At 39.8% G+C, this 17,877-nt stretch overlaps 1 protein-coding gene across 1 annotated transcript in view; it reads right to left on the bottom strand.

Moving 5' to 3' along the window:
* The window catches only part of LRMDA (leucine rich melanocyte differentiation associated), a 572,901-nt gene that overhangs the window by 222,257 nt on the left and 332,767 nt on the right, over window positions 1-17,877 (bottom strand). Inside the window, exon 3 of the mRNA XM_043987518.1 lies at window positions 9,472-9,556. Coding sequence (XP_043843453.1) covers window positions 9,472-9,556 — 85 coding nt within the window. The remainder of the gene's footprint in view (window positions 1-9,471; window positions 9,557-17,877) is intronic.

Here is a 17,877-nt window from a genome sequence, read left to right as displayed (position 1 = left end):
TTTAACCTACTGGGAATTATTCATTTTTGCCAGAATTATTAGTGTGGCTATAAAGCCAGGGTCAAGGCCAAATTCCAACTTGAATATCCACATTTTCTTTAGCATTTCTTAAACCCATCCTGGAAATTCAATTGGGTATACAAAATATATTACTTCCTCTAAAACTCTGTGCTAATCTTACAAGCTCTTCACCAATTTGGGGATTTTACACCAGAAGTAGTTATGTTTCAGATAAAGGGATTATCTTGCCTATAATCTATAAGCAATGATAATCATAACTATTAGAGCAAGAGTATTGTGTTTCCCTATGGCAATTCTGCCACTGAACCAATATCAATGGGCAAGAGCCATTTGTCCTAGTATTTAAAAATGGATTGTGGGATATGAGATGGAAAGGATGTGCCCCCTTTTACATGGTAAACCCTTCTCATCACCAACAATGGCTCAGCTACCATCTCTGGTCCGAACCCATCAGTGCTCGATAGACTATGTAAGAAAGTGGCACTGGCACCTAAGAAGATGAAGTCAGGAAAAGTGGTGGGACCTGACCAAACAGATACAGAAGTAATCTGTGCTGGAAGCAACACAATTTTAAAAGCACTCAGGAATTCATTTTCAAGATGTCTCAAAGAGGAGAGATTCCAAATGAATAGAAAAGATCATGGACTGGATTTTTAACCCCTGAACAAAATGATAAAGAGGGCATCAATAACTACCGACACATATGCCTGCTTTTTCATCTTTACGAGAATGGGTTATTCATGTAACAAGTATATTCTATCATTTAAATTTTATATTACTTTATTGATGCTTTTTGATTGTGTATTACATTAATTTTAGAATGTCACTTCCCCCTCCCTGATTGAGGAAGCTAACCCTAATAAGAAGGATGAGAAAAGGGGAGAGAAATAGTTCAGCAACAGATTAACAGGGTCTGACAGCTTATACAATATTCTATAACCACAGTTACTGACTTCCACAAGGAAGGAAGGAAGGGAAGATACATCCCCTCATTTCTTTTCTAGAACCAAGCTTGGTCATTATATATGCACAGTGTTCAATTTTAGTCTATTTTTGTTTTTCACATTGTTATAGCCATTAAAATATTATTTTCTTGGTTATGTTTATTATACTGCTCATATAGTTCGTATGTCTTCTTATTCTTTTCTGAATATTTCATAGTCTTTGTTTCTTATGGAGCAATATTATTTTATTATATTCATGTACCACGATTTGTTTAGCCATTCACCAACTGATGGGGACCTACACTGCTTCCAGTTCTTTGCCATTACAAAAAGTTCTCATACTAATATTTGGTGTATATGGAATCTTTCTATTGTTGACTTTCTTGGGTATGTGTGTCAACAATATGCTTGACATGAGCAGAATACATACAGGTTTCCATGCACAGAACCATATAGAGGAGAAGTTCTCGTTAGGACTTCTCAATGAGATCCACAATAATTAAAAAGATGCTGGCTAACTCATCCCCACTGGATAAAGTGATGGATTTTGCATAGCCCCTGGATTCTGGGATTAAGCTAATTGGGTGAACTGGTGAGTTCACCAGTACATAAAGCCTGAACCTGGTGGACAATAACTGGGCCCAGATTCACACAATATCAGTAATCTATCTGAACCACATTAGCAAAACTGAACAGAACTTTAAATCATCCTCAAGCTTCTCACTTCTATGGAAGCCCTCTCTTTTATGCTTAACAGGAATACTCCCCAACTGGCTTCTAATCAGCAAACACAAGGATTGCAGAAGAATCTCTATTACAGGTGACCCAAAGGTGGGTGTAAGCAGGTTGCAGCATATTACCAAGAACTTGTATGTGTTTCTAACCAACAAAAGCATTATTAACCTGGAAAGTAGCCCGGTCAGTCTTGTTGCTACAGTGAGGGCTAATGGACTAACAATCTGAGAGTTAGCCTTCTTTCCAAAAAAAGTATCCAAAGAATCATGGGAAGGCACTCAGCATGCTGGGTGGAAATTTTTCACTGATGGACTTTCGAATGTGTAAGGATAACTCACACTTGATCTGAAGGCATAGATAGATGTGACGTGTACTGGTGGAGGGAGTAACAATATCCATGAGATCACAGATCCATGGACTATGGGCAATGGGGACTGAACCTATGATTTCACATAGAATTCCAAGATCAGGAAACTCTCTGTACGAATGCAGGCCAGCAACTTCTTGGCCTCTTATAGTCTTAGTGAATTGTCTAGGGTAACCAGAGGCTAAGTGACTTGCCTAAGTTTCAGAGAGAGTACGTGTTAAGAGGCAGGACTTAATCCAAAATATTTCAGGCTTTGGAACTTTGTTCTCTATAGTATTTTTAAATATCCAAAAGGGAAAAGAGTATATAGCATGTTTAACCTGAAAAATTTAAATGTTAAGTATTAAGATTCCTATAAAGCAGAGCTATTTATCTTCATGTTCCCTAAAGATAGGGAAACTGAGTCACAAAGATTTTTTTAATGACTTTCATAGTTCATAGAGAATAAATGACAGTACTATACTAGAATCCTGATTTCCTAACTCTCTTTCCAGTTTTCTTCAAACTAGAGAGTTTTATCTGTCCATCTCAATGAGACAAAGGACCATGCCCTGGGAAAGATTAGTGGTCAAATGCAACGTTAAAAAAACAGCTTCTCCCATCTAGCATGTTGGGTAGATTTTTTAATGTGTTGGAAAGCATTGGGAATAAGATGAATCAATTCATTTGTAAATACTGTCTCCAGGCAAAATTTTTCGTGCCAACTATCAGATGCTATAAATGGGACTTACTTGATGAAATGTTGATATTATCAGTATGATGGATAATACTTAGCCTACTTTTGTTAATTGGCATTTGCTCTTTCATGATGTACTCTCCCCATAAAGTTCTACTTTGTTAGCAGATAAACTTGTATAAGAGGCCTCAACATTGGCATCAATATCTGACACATCAGAGGCTGCATGATTCATACACTAAGCAATTTGAAATCGTTTTTATTAATTTAAGTGTCAAAGAGAGTTGGCATTAAGTGGTTCCAACCTGGGGACCAAAAAAATTCTCACCAAATACCTGTTATTCATGCTAATGGGATACTGGGGAGCCTACTTCCTAGGGAAAATGAACCCAATTTGCCACCATGTATAGTATCCCACCAATACCAAAGGCTCACAGACAAACATATTATCAGGCCCTATGCATAGAATAAGAATTTGAGAACTGGTACCATAATCAAAAGTGCTGACCATCATTTTATGTGAGGGCATGAAGCTCAGGTTGGGTACGAAGAACACCAAGGTGAGGTAACAGTTAGATATAAGGAAGGGTGGCAGGCATACCCACAATGGAGTGAAAACAAGATGGAAATCTGGCACAAACTTGGAGAAAGCTGACATTAAGTACCTCAAAAGTGATTTATATACATAAAGACCAAGGAGAAATGAGACAACTACTGTACCATAGGATATGCCTTGGTAAGGTTCCCCTTTAACAATAAGTCAGTGCATATCTGCTATGGCCCTCTTCCTTCCTTGTAAGAAGTTGGGAACCAGATACTAAACAGACCTTCTGTGGGGCTCAACCTGCCAGCTTTCATAAGCCTGGAAAATAGCTTGGCAGGGTGAGTTCTGCAAGTTTGAAAGGTGCCCTGTGGGACCTTAGACAAGTCACTTAAACTCTGCTCTCGGTTTCTTCATGAGATGGGAGTGGGAGGCATTATTGGAATAGTTGACCTCTATGAAACTATGGAAGAACCAGCCTTTATTTCATGATGCAAGTTTGTTTTTTTCTTTGTTGTTGTAAATTGCTGGCTCTTGACCAGAAGCCACTTCATCTAAGCAGGCCCTAAGCAAAACTGAGAAATCATCCAGCTCCACTGGGGATTCTCTTGCTTTAATTTGTGTACCTTCTATTCCCCTTCCTATTCCCCGTCTCTCTTGACATCGGCAACTTCAAAGGGCCTGATTGTGCCAAGCAGGGCTCTCCAAAGGAGCTTGGCCAACCTCATCAAAATATACTTGTCCCATGGTCCCTCCCCTCAAGGAACATTTTTTTTCTGACAGAAAAGTGACTGACGCCTTCACATTCATGTGATAAACAAATCAGTAATAGCACAGACTCAAACTGCACTGTACAAAGAACAACCATGGACGTGTTCTTCTTTTATGTCATGGCCTCTCCTCTGCCCTTGGCCAAGACCTCTCTTGGCTTCATCTTTAGTCTCTCCCATCTATATGCATCTAACCTACAGAGGTGTCTAGATCTCAGCTATGTTTAATCTTTCCCTCTTTTTCATTTTCAAAATCCTAGAAAGACTGCTCTTCTTCCTCACCAATTGCTTACTTCTTAACCCTTTGAAATCTGGCTTCCTATCCCGTTGCTCAACTGAAAATGTTCTCTCAAAGTTTGCAACTCTATGTTTCAGAGGAGGTGCTGATCTGCTTGGGTAGAAAGGATTGCCTTAGTTGAAGATTTCCTCTACCAATGAAAGCACAGACCCACTATCTCCAATATGGAGCAGTGGATAAAGCACTGGTCCTGGATTCAGAAGGACCTGAGTTCAAATCTGGCCTCAGACACTTGAGACTTACTAGCTGTGTGACCCTGGGCAAGTCACTTAACCCTCATTGCCCCACCAAAAAAACCCAAAACACCAAAGGTTACCAATAACTGCTCAATTTAATCTTTTTTTTTTAAATCCTCATCTTCCACCCTCTATGAATCTTTTGATAAACTGACTAGCCCATACTGCTGTATATTCCTTCCCTTCTTAGCTCAGTTCTCCTATTTAATATAATTTTTAGGCTGATTTGCTAGTTCATTATCTATCTCCCACCCTGTAAATTTAGGTGTCCTTCAAGGTTCTGTCCAGTGACCTGAGATAGCCCAGGATGTCCCTTGCAGCTCTTATCCAAAGATTCTAAGATTCTATGATTAATCTTTTCTCTATATCCTTCACCCCTTTGGTCATCTAATCAGCTCCTCAAGTTTCAGCTCTCATCTCAATGCAGATAATTCCCAACTCTACAAGCATAGCCAGATTTCCCCCTTCCAAAAACAATAACCAAAAAACCCTATTATTTGACCTTATCATCCCCTCAAGTCATCTTCTTATCTTTCTCTTCTCTCTCAAAGCCAAACTCTGAGAAAAAGCTTGATACATGCATAAGTACCAAGCTCTCACCTCCCACTCACTTCCCAAACTCTTACAATCTGGCTTCCATTCCCACCACTTGATTGATTGGAAATGTTCTCTCCAAGGTCATCAGTGCCTGCTTTTAAATGATTTTTTAAAAAATTCTGAATGTAACAAACCCCAAATAAAATAAGCATCATAACAAACAAAGTAGAACAAATTATAAGGCTTATATATAAAGTTATAAAAAAAAAATCTCTATTATGTACATTTTTCTTTTCCTTTCAAGTAAATTAAAAATTCAAAACATTATTTTCAAAGCTGTCTTTCCTTCTGATCTTTGTTCTATTTGCCTCTGTGAATTTTAAAAATGCTTCAATGGCCCTCTTTCTCTCCTCCCCCTCCTCCTCCTTCTTCTTTACAATATTATTGTGCGCTCTCTCTCTCTCAGCAATGAGGGTTAAGTGACTTGCCCAGGGTCATACAGCTAGTACATGTCAAGTGTCTGAGGTCAGATTTGAACTCAGGTCCTCCTGAATCCAGGGCTGGTGCTTTATCCACTACAGCACCACCTAGTTGCCCCCTGCTTGCTCTCTTTTTACCAGTGATTTCTTAATTGCTAAATCCAATGTGCTTTTCTCAGCTCTCACTGTTCTCCACCTCTCTGCTATGTTTCATCCTCTTAGCTAGCCCTTCTTCTGCATATTCACCTCTCCTTGGGTTTGTATTCATGACACTTCCCTCTTATGATTCTCTTTCTACCTGGGACTGATGCTTCTCAGTGACCTTTGCAGGACTATCCATCTCTATACTGTCCATGATGCATGGGTAAGCCCCAGAGCTCTATCCTAGCCCAATCCTCTTTCGTATTCTCATCAGCCACCTTGAGTTCAACTACAATCAGTGACAATCTCTATGTAGATGAATTCCAAATCTATCCAGCCATCATCTCCCTTGAGTGTTAGATCCCTATCTTTAATTGCATACTGAATATCTCTACCTGGATGTCCCATAAGTATCTCTAACTCAACATAGCCAAAAGGAATCTCATCTGGCTCCCCCCCCCCTAATTTTCCCCTAAGTCCCCTTCCTAACTTCCTTATCTTTGTTGAGAGAATCACCATTCTTCCACTGACTAGGTTTTCAAACTGGGGATCATACTTGACTTCCTTCTCACTCATCCTTCATACGTGATCAATTGCCAAGTCTTATCAATTCTGATGTCAAGACATTCCTAATATGCATCCCCTTGTCTCCAATCACATAGACACCATCTTAGTTCAGGCCTTTATTACCTATTGCCTTGATTGTTTCAGTAACCACCTTACTGGTCTCCATGTATCTAGTCTCTTTCACCCTCTAATTTATTCTCTATCCAATTCCAGAATATCTCTGTAGATATTCCTAAAACTCAGGTTTGATTATGTCACCCCCATTCCCAACAAGCTTCAGTGGTTGCCTATTGCCTCCCAGATAAGATACAAACTCCTGTGTTTGGCATTTAAAGCCCTTTACATTCTGTCTTTATCTGATGTTTCCAGGTTTATTACATGTGACTCCCCTTTGGGCCCTCCATATTCTAGTCAAACAGGCCCACTTGTTGTCCTTCTTAGGTGATGATCCATCTCCCCATGCCTGGAATACTTTCCTTCCTTCTTTCTGACTCTTGGAACTTCCCAGCTCTCTTCAAAACTCAATTCAACTGTACCCCTTCCTCCAATGCATTTCCTGGTTTTCCCATCTATCAGCGCCATACTTCCCAGTCACCTTTGGGCAGCTATCACTTTGACCCAGACTACTAGAACAGCATCTTAAACACACCAGAGCCAATATCATCTTTCTAAGCCACAGGTTTGTATGTATCATTTCCTGGATCAAAAAATTTCTAGAAGGTGATTGATGCCTCTAGAATAAACTATGACAGGGGGTCTCCACACTCTGACTCTTACTTACCTTTCCAGGCTTATGGCATGTTACTTCCTTCTATACTGAATTCTGCACTGAATTACTAGCAGTTCCTTTCCTGAAGTCTTCTAAATTATCTCAAGTAAGAAGATTGTGTCTCTCTGTCTTTAGTTCCAGAATCCGTTTAGGGGCTTGATTTAATATTGTTTTTGAGGGACACTCGGGAGAGCTCAGGCAACTTCCTAGCTTCTCTCCACCATCTTGGCTCCACCTCTAAAACACCTAGCAGTTCTTCAAACTTGACCATCTCTCTTGCCTTTCTATTCATTTGCCTGGAAGGTGCTCTCCCCCCCCCCCCCGCCCCCCCCCCCCCCCCCCCGACATCTGATACCCTTGACTTCCTTTAAAACTCAGCTCAGGTACCTCCTACTCTGTGAAATCCTCATTCTCTTCCCCTTCAAATGATGCTCTATCCGACTTATCTCTATGTTCTTATGTGCCTGGATGTTCCTTTGACTCACTGATACAGAAGCACCTTGAGGGCAGGGCAAGTCTTGTTTTTGCCATCCTTGTATCCTAGCATTTCACATGATGCCTTGTACATAGAAGGTAGTAAGTGATATTTGAATTTTAACCAGGGTCATCCTTAACACCTCCGCCCCCCCCCCCCGCCCCCCCCGCCCCCCCACCCCCCCCCCCTGCCAAGTAACTCAAACAGCAGAAATATCAGGTACCATGACCAACCAACAGGGATGATATTCAGGGCCAACCCCCTCTGGTCTCACTCTCTTAATGTCCCAAACCTAATTATATAGAAATATCACATGGCTTTATCAAAACATCATAGGAAAATAGAGGTTCATGAGGAAATGGCAGCAAGAAGGGGAAAAAAATTAACTGTAGAATCGGAAATTTGCGGTTCAAATCCTGCCTCTCACACTTTCTATCTTTGTGACTTTGGGGGCAAATCACTTCACCACCCTGGGCTCAGTTTCCCTGAGAGTAAAATGAGAAGGTTGGACGCTATACTTCCTCACATCCCTTCTAGATCCAGCTCTTTGATCCTGGGAACTAAACAATAAAACTAAGGATTGCCTACTTTACAAAAGGATACACCTCAGGTTGTGTTAAACAGCTCACACTACAGTTAGCTTCCTTCATGTCTATAGATTCGTAAAAGTCTCCTTTAAACACACTCTTCATGGACACATCTATTATGAGAATCAAGGTTCCACATACCACGAAGGTATAACCTATTCCCTACACCGCCCCCCCACACACACTTCCGTCACTTCAGGTTGAAATGAAACTGTCCAGCAGGTTAGGCCTAGCCTCATTCACAGACACCTGGATTTCTGGAAAGCTTCCTCAATTACTTCCTTAAGAATATAAACATGTCACTTGGCTAACACCAGTAAGGTCTCTTTGAGGGCCAGCCTAACTCCTTGCTTACAGCCTGCACAGTCTCTTCTCACCCCCTGCCAGCCCATCCCCCGCCCCCCAGCTGAAAATACAGCTGGGATGACGGAGTGGGAAAGGCCCAAGACCTGGCTTCCTAGGGTCCCCGGAGATCACCGGAGATGTTTCCTGTTTTAGGAAATGCCGTTTAGGGTGTGCTGCATCCTCAATTTAAATCTGGACTAAGCCTTTGAAAGCTTATTTTCATTTAACAGGCTCCATTTAGAGGAGCGTTTGCCATCACAAGGAGAAATGGGATAAACGCATCAGCCCTGCACATTGCACATCCTCCCACTTCCTCCCCCGGATCTGAGCTGCAGAATTTCTCACTCCATGAAGCCAGTTTAGGAAGCAAGGTGCTTTGGAGCTGGACTTTGGACTGATTCCTACCCCTTTTCCAAAGAAGGGCTCCAGGGGTCAGCAGCAAGAATGCAAGGCTTTTACAGGTGGGTGCCATTTTGAAAGTCAGAACAAGCGTCCAAAGCAATACAGGCACACATGGAATGCAGTCTTAAATGTCAATAAAGCAGAACAGAATTCCTTTCTATAGTGATGTGGAGCAGGACTCTTGAAATTATAGATTTCAATGGTTGAAACTCCTAAACAATGCTTATCTTAACAAATATGAACCAGTTTCCCAATCTCCCTCAATAATCACCAGTGCTGGATATAATGATCTACTTAGCAACACTTAAGAACCGTAATCTCTTTATTTAAAGAAAAAAAAATATGAAACAATATTATACCATGGATTTATTTGCTTTCCCTATAGACTGACACTAAATCCTGTTTAATATGAGTTGAAATCTGTAAGCTTGACAGGTATGGTTTTCTCATCAACTGCTTGCAAAGCATAATGTTCATTCTGAAGTGCCAAAGAAGCAGTAATGAGCATGGAGAAGCGAGAGACAAAGTTTATGGCCTTGCCCTTCAGGCTGTGCAAAGAGATCAAAAGCTAGAGTTCCTACCTCGGTGACTGGTCAGTGACCGGGAACCAGGAGGCAGAGGTGTATATGGCGTTTGAGAAGACTCAGGAACATCATCTCCGGAGGCCTAAAGGACAAAGCAAAGGGTGATATTACACAATTACCCAACACAATCATCTCTTCCATCTGTATGGATCATCCGAAGCACCTAGATTGATAACTCCCTACCTTTTCTAGAAATGGATCCAGACTGGACACCAATGAGACTGAAAATTACATTAAAATAATCATTGGTTGGGGTGGGGTTGGCATGTCCAGACATGATTTTATTGGGATGGAGAACTCCCCATGGGGAATATTTTTCTGCTGGTACAGACCAGGAAATAGTCTATAATTTTATATTTAGAAAAACACATACATATCACATATTAGAACATATTACATTGTGTTATATTGTTATATTATATTATGACATGGTAAATCACATCATATCAGTATACATAGGAATAAATAACATGCAGTTCTAAAACATTCATTGCTTAGAAGCTAGAGGTTTTTGTTTTTGCGGGGCAATGACTTGCCCAAGGTCACACAGCTAATAAGTGTCAAGTATCTGAGGCTGGATTTGAATTCAAGTCCTCCTGAATCCAGGGCTGGTACGTTATCCACTGTGCCACCTAGCTGCCCCCAAAGCTTGGTGTTTCAAAAATTTTAATTATCACATCTTTTTTTATTTTTCTTTATTCCTTTTGGGATAGAGAATAAACTGTAGGAGGCAAGTTAGGCCTTCCAATGAGATTACCTAGATGCTGGGAATCAAATATAAGTAAAAGATTAGGCCCAGTTAGAAAAACCATAGGTTTCAATTCTGACACTGGGGATCCTTGACTTATATGCTTTCAACAAGACATGGAAAGGGAGCCTCTATCTCTTTCAGCTTGAATATCCTATGAATATGTGAACACAGATTGGTTCAATCATTTCTCACAAGGCCTTTTGCCATCTTGGTCTTTTTCTGCTGGACACCACAAAATTTATCAATGTCCTTTCTAACATGTGGCATTCTGAACTGAACCATAATATGCCATTTGTGGCCTGACTGGAGCTAAGAACAGAAAGGCTTTCATTTCTTTGTTTCTTCTAACTGTGACTCTTTTAATGCAACACAAGATCACATTGATTTCACTTGGTCTCCATATCTTACTAGTCATAGAGAAGCTCCACAGAGTCAGAGACCTAGAGGCAGAAAGTACCTCAGAAATTATCTAATCCATGCCATGGATTTTATAGATGAACAATCTGGGGCTCAGAGAGGCTAAATCATTTTCCAAAGTCACAGAGATAGTAAAGGGGAAAGACAGAATCTAAATCTAGTCCTATGACTCCAATTTCAGGCTTTTCCCAATGTACCACACTGCCTCCCATGCTGACTCATGTTGCACTCACAGTCTGCTAAACCTCCTAAATATTTTTCAGATGAATTCCTGGGGAGTAGTAGTGTCAAATTCAAATAGAAATGGAGCAACTAACCCATATATAAGGGATCCCTACAGACCACATAAAGACTTAGAAAACCATCTATTAACACTATATCCTATTGTATTTTTATTTATTTTGTTAAATATTTCCCAATTACATTTTTTTAATTATTTTTTTTTTGCAGGGCAACTGGGGTTAAGTGACTTGTCCAGGGTCACACAGCTAGTAACTGTTAAGTGTCTGATGCTGGATTTGAACTCAGGTACTACTGAATCCAGGGCCAGTGCTCTATCCACTGTGCCACCTAGCTACCCCCCAATTACATTTTAACATGGATAAGACAGAGTTTTTATACCTCTGTTGTAAAGAAAAAATTCTCCCATCTTGGAGGTGTGACTTTATATTTATTCTTATTCATTTTTTTCTTATTAGACTTGGCCTGGCATCATTGTTTGTTAAGACACACTAGTGTGGATAAAGCACCGGCCCTGGATTCAGGAGTACCTGAGTTCAAATCCGGCCTCAGACACTTGACACTTACTAGCTGTGTGACCCTGGGCAAGTCACTTAACCCCCGTTGCCCTGCAAAAAAAAAAAAAAAAGGCACATTAGTGTAGGGGCAGCTAGGTGGTGCAGTGGATAAAGCACCAGCCCTGGAGTCAGGAGGACCTGAGTTCAAATCTGGTCTCAGACACTTAACACTTACTAGCTGTGTGACCCTGGGCAAGTCACTTAACCCCAATTGCCTTACCAAAAAAAAAGACACACTAGTGTTGTTGAGGATAGAAGCATCACAGTCAGGTCTCTAATTAAAGAAAAGAAAAGTCATTTTTGTGGAGAGTAGACCAGATTAGAGGGAGATTTTAATAAGGAAGACCAATCAGGAGGCCTCTGAAATAACATAGATGAGAAAGAATGAGGACCTGAACTAAGGGAGTGGCTATGTGAATAGAGAAGAGTTGATCAGAATCAAGAAATGTCACCAAAGTGGAAACAGCAACACTTGGCAACTGACTACAAGCATAAGGTGAGGAAGCATAAGAAATAAAGGATGATACCTAGTTACAAATGTAGGGGACTAGTTCACACCTCTCCAACTTTTCCATAAAAATAATATGAAGATGTTGTCAAATATAACATTAAAAACCTAGGTGAACCTTAGCATTCCTCCGGGCTACCAGTCTAATTTGTCTGCTGGAAAAGTGAAATGGCATGGCTTGTTCTTGAAAAGGCTATAATGGCTTTTAATGACGTGTGTGTGTGTGTGTGTGTGTGTGTGTGTGTTAGAAGTTTCAGTAATTCTCCCTTTGATATGTTCTATAATTTTACCAAAAAACCACAAAATCACAATCAAGTTCACTGACCTATCATTTCTATCTTCTTATCAATTTGGAAAAACAGGAAAATATTTGCCTAAGTATCCCTTTATCCTTGGTCTTTCAAAGATTTGTGAGTGGATCAGCATTCATGTCCACCAGTTTTCTGAGTATCTAGAAAGTCAGTTCATTTATGCCTCATGATGAGCTTGTCTAGGAGAGTTGTCTTCTTACCTTTACTTATTATTAGTACAGACTCCATATTAAACTTTTTATTCCTTCTGTTCTTTCCAAGCCAAAGGTCATTCTCAGGAGCAGATGTAGGGAGTCAAATGTGAGTTGAATAACTCTGCTATATACCATTCACTATACACAATAGTTTCCTTTCTTTGACCTTTCACTCTTCCCTCAATAGAGCTACAAATAACATTTTCTATTTTCTTCAGCTTAACCATTTCAACTCTGAAACCCCCATCCTGAAGTCAACCATGTTCTGATTCTATGTGTATCACATGACCCAGTAATCTCACACTAGTTCCAGCCAGGCTTCATAATCCATTTCCTTTATTTTCTTATCACCTGCCCTGCTGCCTGTATATGTAAAGCTCTTTAATCTCTTTCCCCCACCTTCCTCACAATCTCTGCAACTACCTAAAACAATCCTTGTCCAGTAGTCTTCTATATATGTTGCCACTTTTATAATTTAATTCAATTCAGCAAACATTTATTAAGCCCCTACTGTGGGCTAGGCATATAAGTTCCATGGAGGCAGGGACTGTCTCACTTTTGTACCTGTATTTCCAGTGATTAGGACAATGATGTGGCACAAGGTACTTTATAAATGCCTTTCCATTCATTCATTCATTTATTCATTCATTTATCCATCCAGTCATTCATCCCTCCATTCATTCATTCATCCATTCATTCATTCATCCATTCATTCATGTATTCATCTATCCATTCATCTATTCATTCATTCATTCATGCATTCATCATTTTATCCATCCACCCATTCATCCATTCACTCATCCATTAATTCATTCATTCTGTTTATTATAAGTTTTTATAAGATTGTGCCATGCCTTTGTATTCATTGTCCATTAACTCCCTGCTTCCACTTTCTGGTCATATTCTTTTTTTTTTAAACCTCAATTGGTTCATGTGTCTTTGGTGTATCCATGCCACTTTAGACAAGTCTCTTTTTTCCTCCTTTTCAAAATTATTTCTTTTTGTGTCTTTAGAATGTTATTCTTTTTGAGTCTTCAGAATTTTATTCTTCAGTGTTTCCATTCCTCCTAGGCTGATTGTACTTGTGGAACTTTCTATGTTTTGTCTTTGAAATCTACTACCTACAAATCTAGACTACCTGTTAAACTACTCTTGGCTTTCATCTACTCTACCACAAATTCTAAGATAGAGAGGTGACTTCCCTCCAAGAGTCCCATCATTTTTAACCCAGCAATCCGGTTCTCCATGTTGATGAGAATCAGTTAAAAATAGTTTCCCTATTTTAGTTCCTCACCTTTTGAAGGATGAAATTATCACTAAGGAAAGTCAAGGAATCATGAGCTACTCTATTCCGTGCAAAAGTAACACTTCAAAAGATGGTCACTTAATTGCATTACCCCAGTAACCATTATATTATGTCTCCCCATCAGACTTGAGATTTGTTGCTCAAACACTTGTTTCTCTCCTCTCTCTGTTTAGGAAGTCTGTAGTTTACTCTGAAGGTGTTACCACTCCTGTTTCTGTATTGCTTAATCTTCACTTGTTATTCACCATGCTTTTTCCCCTCTGGTTCTTGGATTTCCTCAGCTGATTATATCTTCTTACTTGACAATGCTTCTCCCCACCCCACTCACCTTCCTCATATCTAACTTATTCTTTTCCTTTTGTAAAAGGTTTATCTTTCCAGAACTATGTTCCAGTCTCCTTATTTATGAGATTAAGAAGGAATGTTCCAATCAACAGTATGATTAAAAGTCAAAGATCATGCATTCCCCTTCTGGTCACACTTCTGGCTCTCTCCAGACTTCAACACCATCACTCAATTCTTTTCTCCCCCAAAGAATTTCCTTCCATGCCTTGGGCCTTTCACCCTGGAATATCCCTCCACCATGCTATCCACTTTCTCCTATTGGTGAGTCCCTTCCTCACCACCATCCTCCCCTCCCTTCTCCCCAGCCTCTTTTGGTATGGTATGTTGTTCATCCTTCAATCTTGAAAAGGACCAATGACATCATGAGGGTAATGTCTTGACTTGCACTTAAATTGGATTTAAGTGAGGCTGAGCTACACAAAGACCACTGCCTTTTTCTGTGTTCTTTCTCCATTAGAATGTAAGTTAAGGATAAGGCATGTATTTCTTTTTACTGTGCACTTAGCATAGTGTCCGGCACATAGTAAATACCTAATAAATTCTTTCCCACCTACCTACCTATCCCTATAATATTTCCTCATTTACCTGCCAGTCTGGCCTTAAAGACTTTCCCATGATCTCTATGTAATAGACGTCCAGAACTATGATGCTGCTGCTGCCACCCAAATCTCATGACAGACAGGCTCCCTGGAAGCCCGCTTTCTCTAATATCCCCACTACAATGACTCAAAAGACATGTATAACCTGCTCCGTTGATCCAGATCTTGATCACCTATATGATTAAAATTTTTTTTTTTTTCCCAACAGCTCCCAAAATGGCTTCCTTCTATTTTCTCTCAAGGTTTCTACCATGTTCCATGATGAAACTGCTGAGACTCCGATAAAAATCAATAGCTTGGTTCACTGTTTATTTCTTGGTACTTTTATTCTGTATTTGGGCTGATAACAGCTTTTCTTCTAGGTAAAACTCCACCTTTTGTCACATACCACTGACTGGGCAAAACACAAGAGTTTCAATGACGAGAGTTAAGAAGTTATTTGGCTCTGTTTCCAATTGGAGACAAAGCTAGAAAGGGAGGAGATTGATTTCCATTTTGCTGCTACTTTACAGTTGTCACTCTGTGCCCAGCATCTGTTTTAATTATTTTTCAGCTCAATGTCTGCTTACAAACCAATGTCACGCAAATGAATACAGAGTTAGAACAATTGTGCAAATGTCTCTTAGCCCAGCCACTGCCAGGTGAGTGCCAATGAAATACTATGAGCCAAGGTACAGATGAGAAAGTCTTGGGCTGGCCTCTTACCAAAATAAGTCTTTGTCAGCCATTTCACCATACACTTATTAATCACCATACACTTATTAAGCATTTACTGTGTGCTGGAACTGTTAAGTATTGGGGAGGAGGGGGGAGGAGTAGCAAAAACACAATTCCTGCCCTTAAGGAGATGATATTCTAATGGAGAAATACAACATGTGAAAAGCTATGTATATGCATGATACATACAGTGTGAATGGGAGATAATCTTGTGAGCTTTTTCAATATAATTTTTATTAATAACAGCTGATACCTTGCAGGTTATAATATATTTCACATAGATTGTCATAGTTAAACTTCACACCAGCCCTATGAGGTAGATAATACCATTATCAATCTCCCCCTTTTACATGGAGATTAAGTGATTGACTCAACCATGTTCTAGCTAATCAACTTCCTAAAGCAACGCTCTAACCATGTCCCTCTTCTACTGGAAAACCTTGAGACCTCTGATTGCCACTAAGATAAGATACCAACTCTTCGCCTTGGCAGGGAAGCTGGCTCCATCCTACTTCTCCAACCTTATTTCATCTTACCCTCCTTCATAGACCCAACACTCCAGTCAAATTAGACGACTAGCTCTTCTCCAAACTCGACATGCCATCTTTTGCCTTCATTCATTCTCATCATCTAGTCCCATGATTTTAACGTACCCCCTCATCTTATGATCATAAAACCATAGAACCCTAGATTTAGGACTGAAAGGACCTACAAGTCACCTATTCCTACTTCCTCATTCTAAAGATAAGTAAACAAGCCCAGAACAATTTTGCCTTGCCCCAAATCACATAGGTAGGAAGTCATGGCTGAGTGCAAAATCCAGGCCCTTTGAATATGAATCTCTGCCTTTCAATTTGCTTAATTTCCTCCAAGGCTCAGCTCAGATAAAATGACCTTTCATTTGGGCTTCCTTGATTCCTCCAACCGATAATGTTTTCTCTCTTCCTGAGAAATTCCTAGCACATTCTATCTCCTTTACCCCCATTTCTTCCTACTTCATCAAAGATATCATTCTAAGCATACCCAGTGGCCCAGTTGTCTGGCTGTAACTGGGCAGGGATCCTTGGGAATTGTCTACTGAGGAAGTAGTCTGGGCCCAGTCTATCAATGTTGGCAAATCAATTCAATAACATTATATATTGACTGTACAAGGGACTGAGACTTCAAAACAAAACAAAACAAAAATCATACATATATATGTACACACACACATATATTCTTTATGTATGTTTTATATATATATACATATATCCATCTCTAAATACAATGTGTATGTATGTATATAACATATATAAATAATGTATACTGGTCAGCTCATTGAGTTTGTGTGTGTGTGTGTGATAATACATATATTTTCTCATTGAGTTAATTTATTATAAAGGGGCTAAAATTCTAGCTAGTCTGTCTAAAATATCTAATGAGTGGTTGCCAATAAATTATAAGCTTTAGCAAGAGTTAGACTTTTAAGTATTAATTAAGGAGAATAAGAATTTGGTAAAGAGAGAGAGAAAGGCCTACATTCATCTATCTATTAAAGGGAGAGAGCATTCCCAGCTCCGCTTTCCACCAGAGTCCACAGGAAAGAGCGCGAGTCAGAGCACCAGGCTCCCCCTTCCTCCTCCCACAAGCAATCATCACTTCCTGACGCCAAAGAAAAAACATGGTCTGCCCTCAGAGACCTTCACCTCATGGCGGAGCTTTTCTACAGTAAGTCTCCAGCAAGTGGCATCATTCCAATCGTTACACTATCAATATACAAACACACAGACACACACACACATATATATGATATACAATACATATATGTGACATTTATATATGATCTGCACATGTATGTATATAAGACATATATGTGACGTTTACATATGACCTACATGTATATATGATACTTATATGTATATAGATGGACTAACTGAGCTGACCAATATACAGTCTTTATTCACAAATCTTTCCTTATACTGACTGTTAGGCTAAGTCATTTCAATGGTCCACTTATCCCAAAATAATGGAGGGTCTGTAGAGCCTGGCCCTCTGAGAAGTGACTCCCTTTTTCTTTGAGGATGTTCACACTCCAAATGCTGTGATCTTCTGTTGAAAAAGCATTCATAACAGCCCGTTGATTCTTTTCTCATTTTCATCAAGGTTGGATATTCTTGATGCATATACCTACTATAACGCTAAAGAAGGTGGTAATCACATCACCTAAGTCATCAATGTTCCCCATAACAGTGCCAAACACCTTTGGTGAGTGTGTTTCTCCCTCTTTTCGTACCTCACATGACAATGATAAATCAATAGAACGTATGTTTAAGGCTGAAGACAGAGCTTAAATTGTCTCTGCTCATAATATGCTCTCCCTTACAGCTTGGGGTACAGGGAAAAAAGGCCCAACATATGCATTGACAAGTGAATACAAGCTACTTTAAGCAAGAAGGGCTTCTCCCAGGAGGTGGCACCT

The sequence above is a fragment of the Dromiciops gliroides genome, chromosome 2 (assembly GCF_019393635.1).
Source record: "Dromiciops gliroides isolate mDroGli1 chromosome 2, mDroGli1.pri, whole genome shotgun sequence".
Taxonomy (NCBI): domain Eukaryota; kingdom Metazoa; phylum Chordata; class Mammalia; order Microbiotheria; family Microbiotheriidae; genus Dromiciops; species Dromiciops gliroides.
Note: the sequence above shows the minus strand (reverse complement) of the source record. Positions and strands in the feature narration are given on the sequence as shown.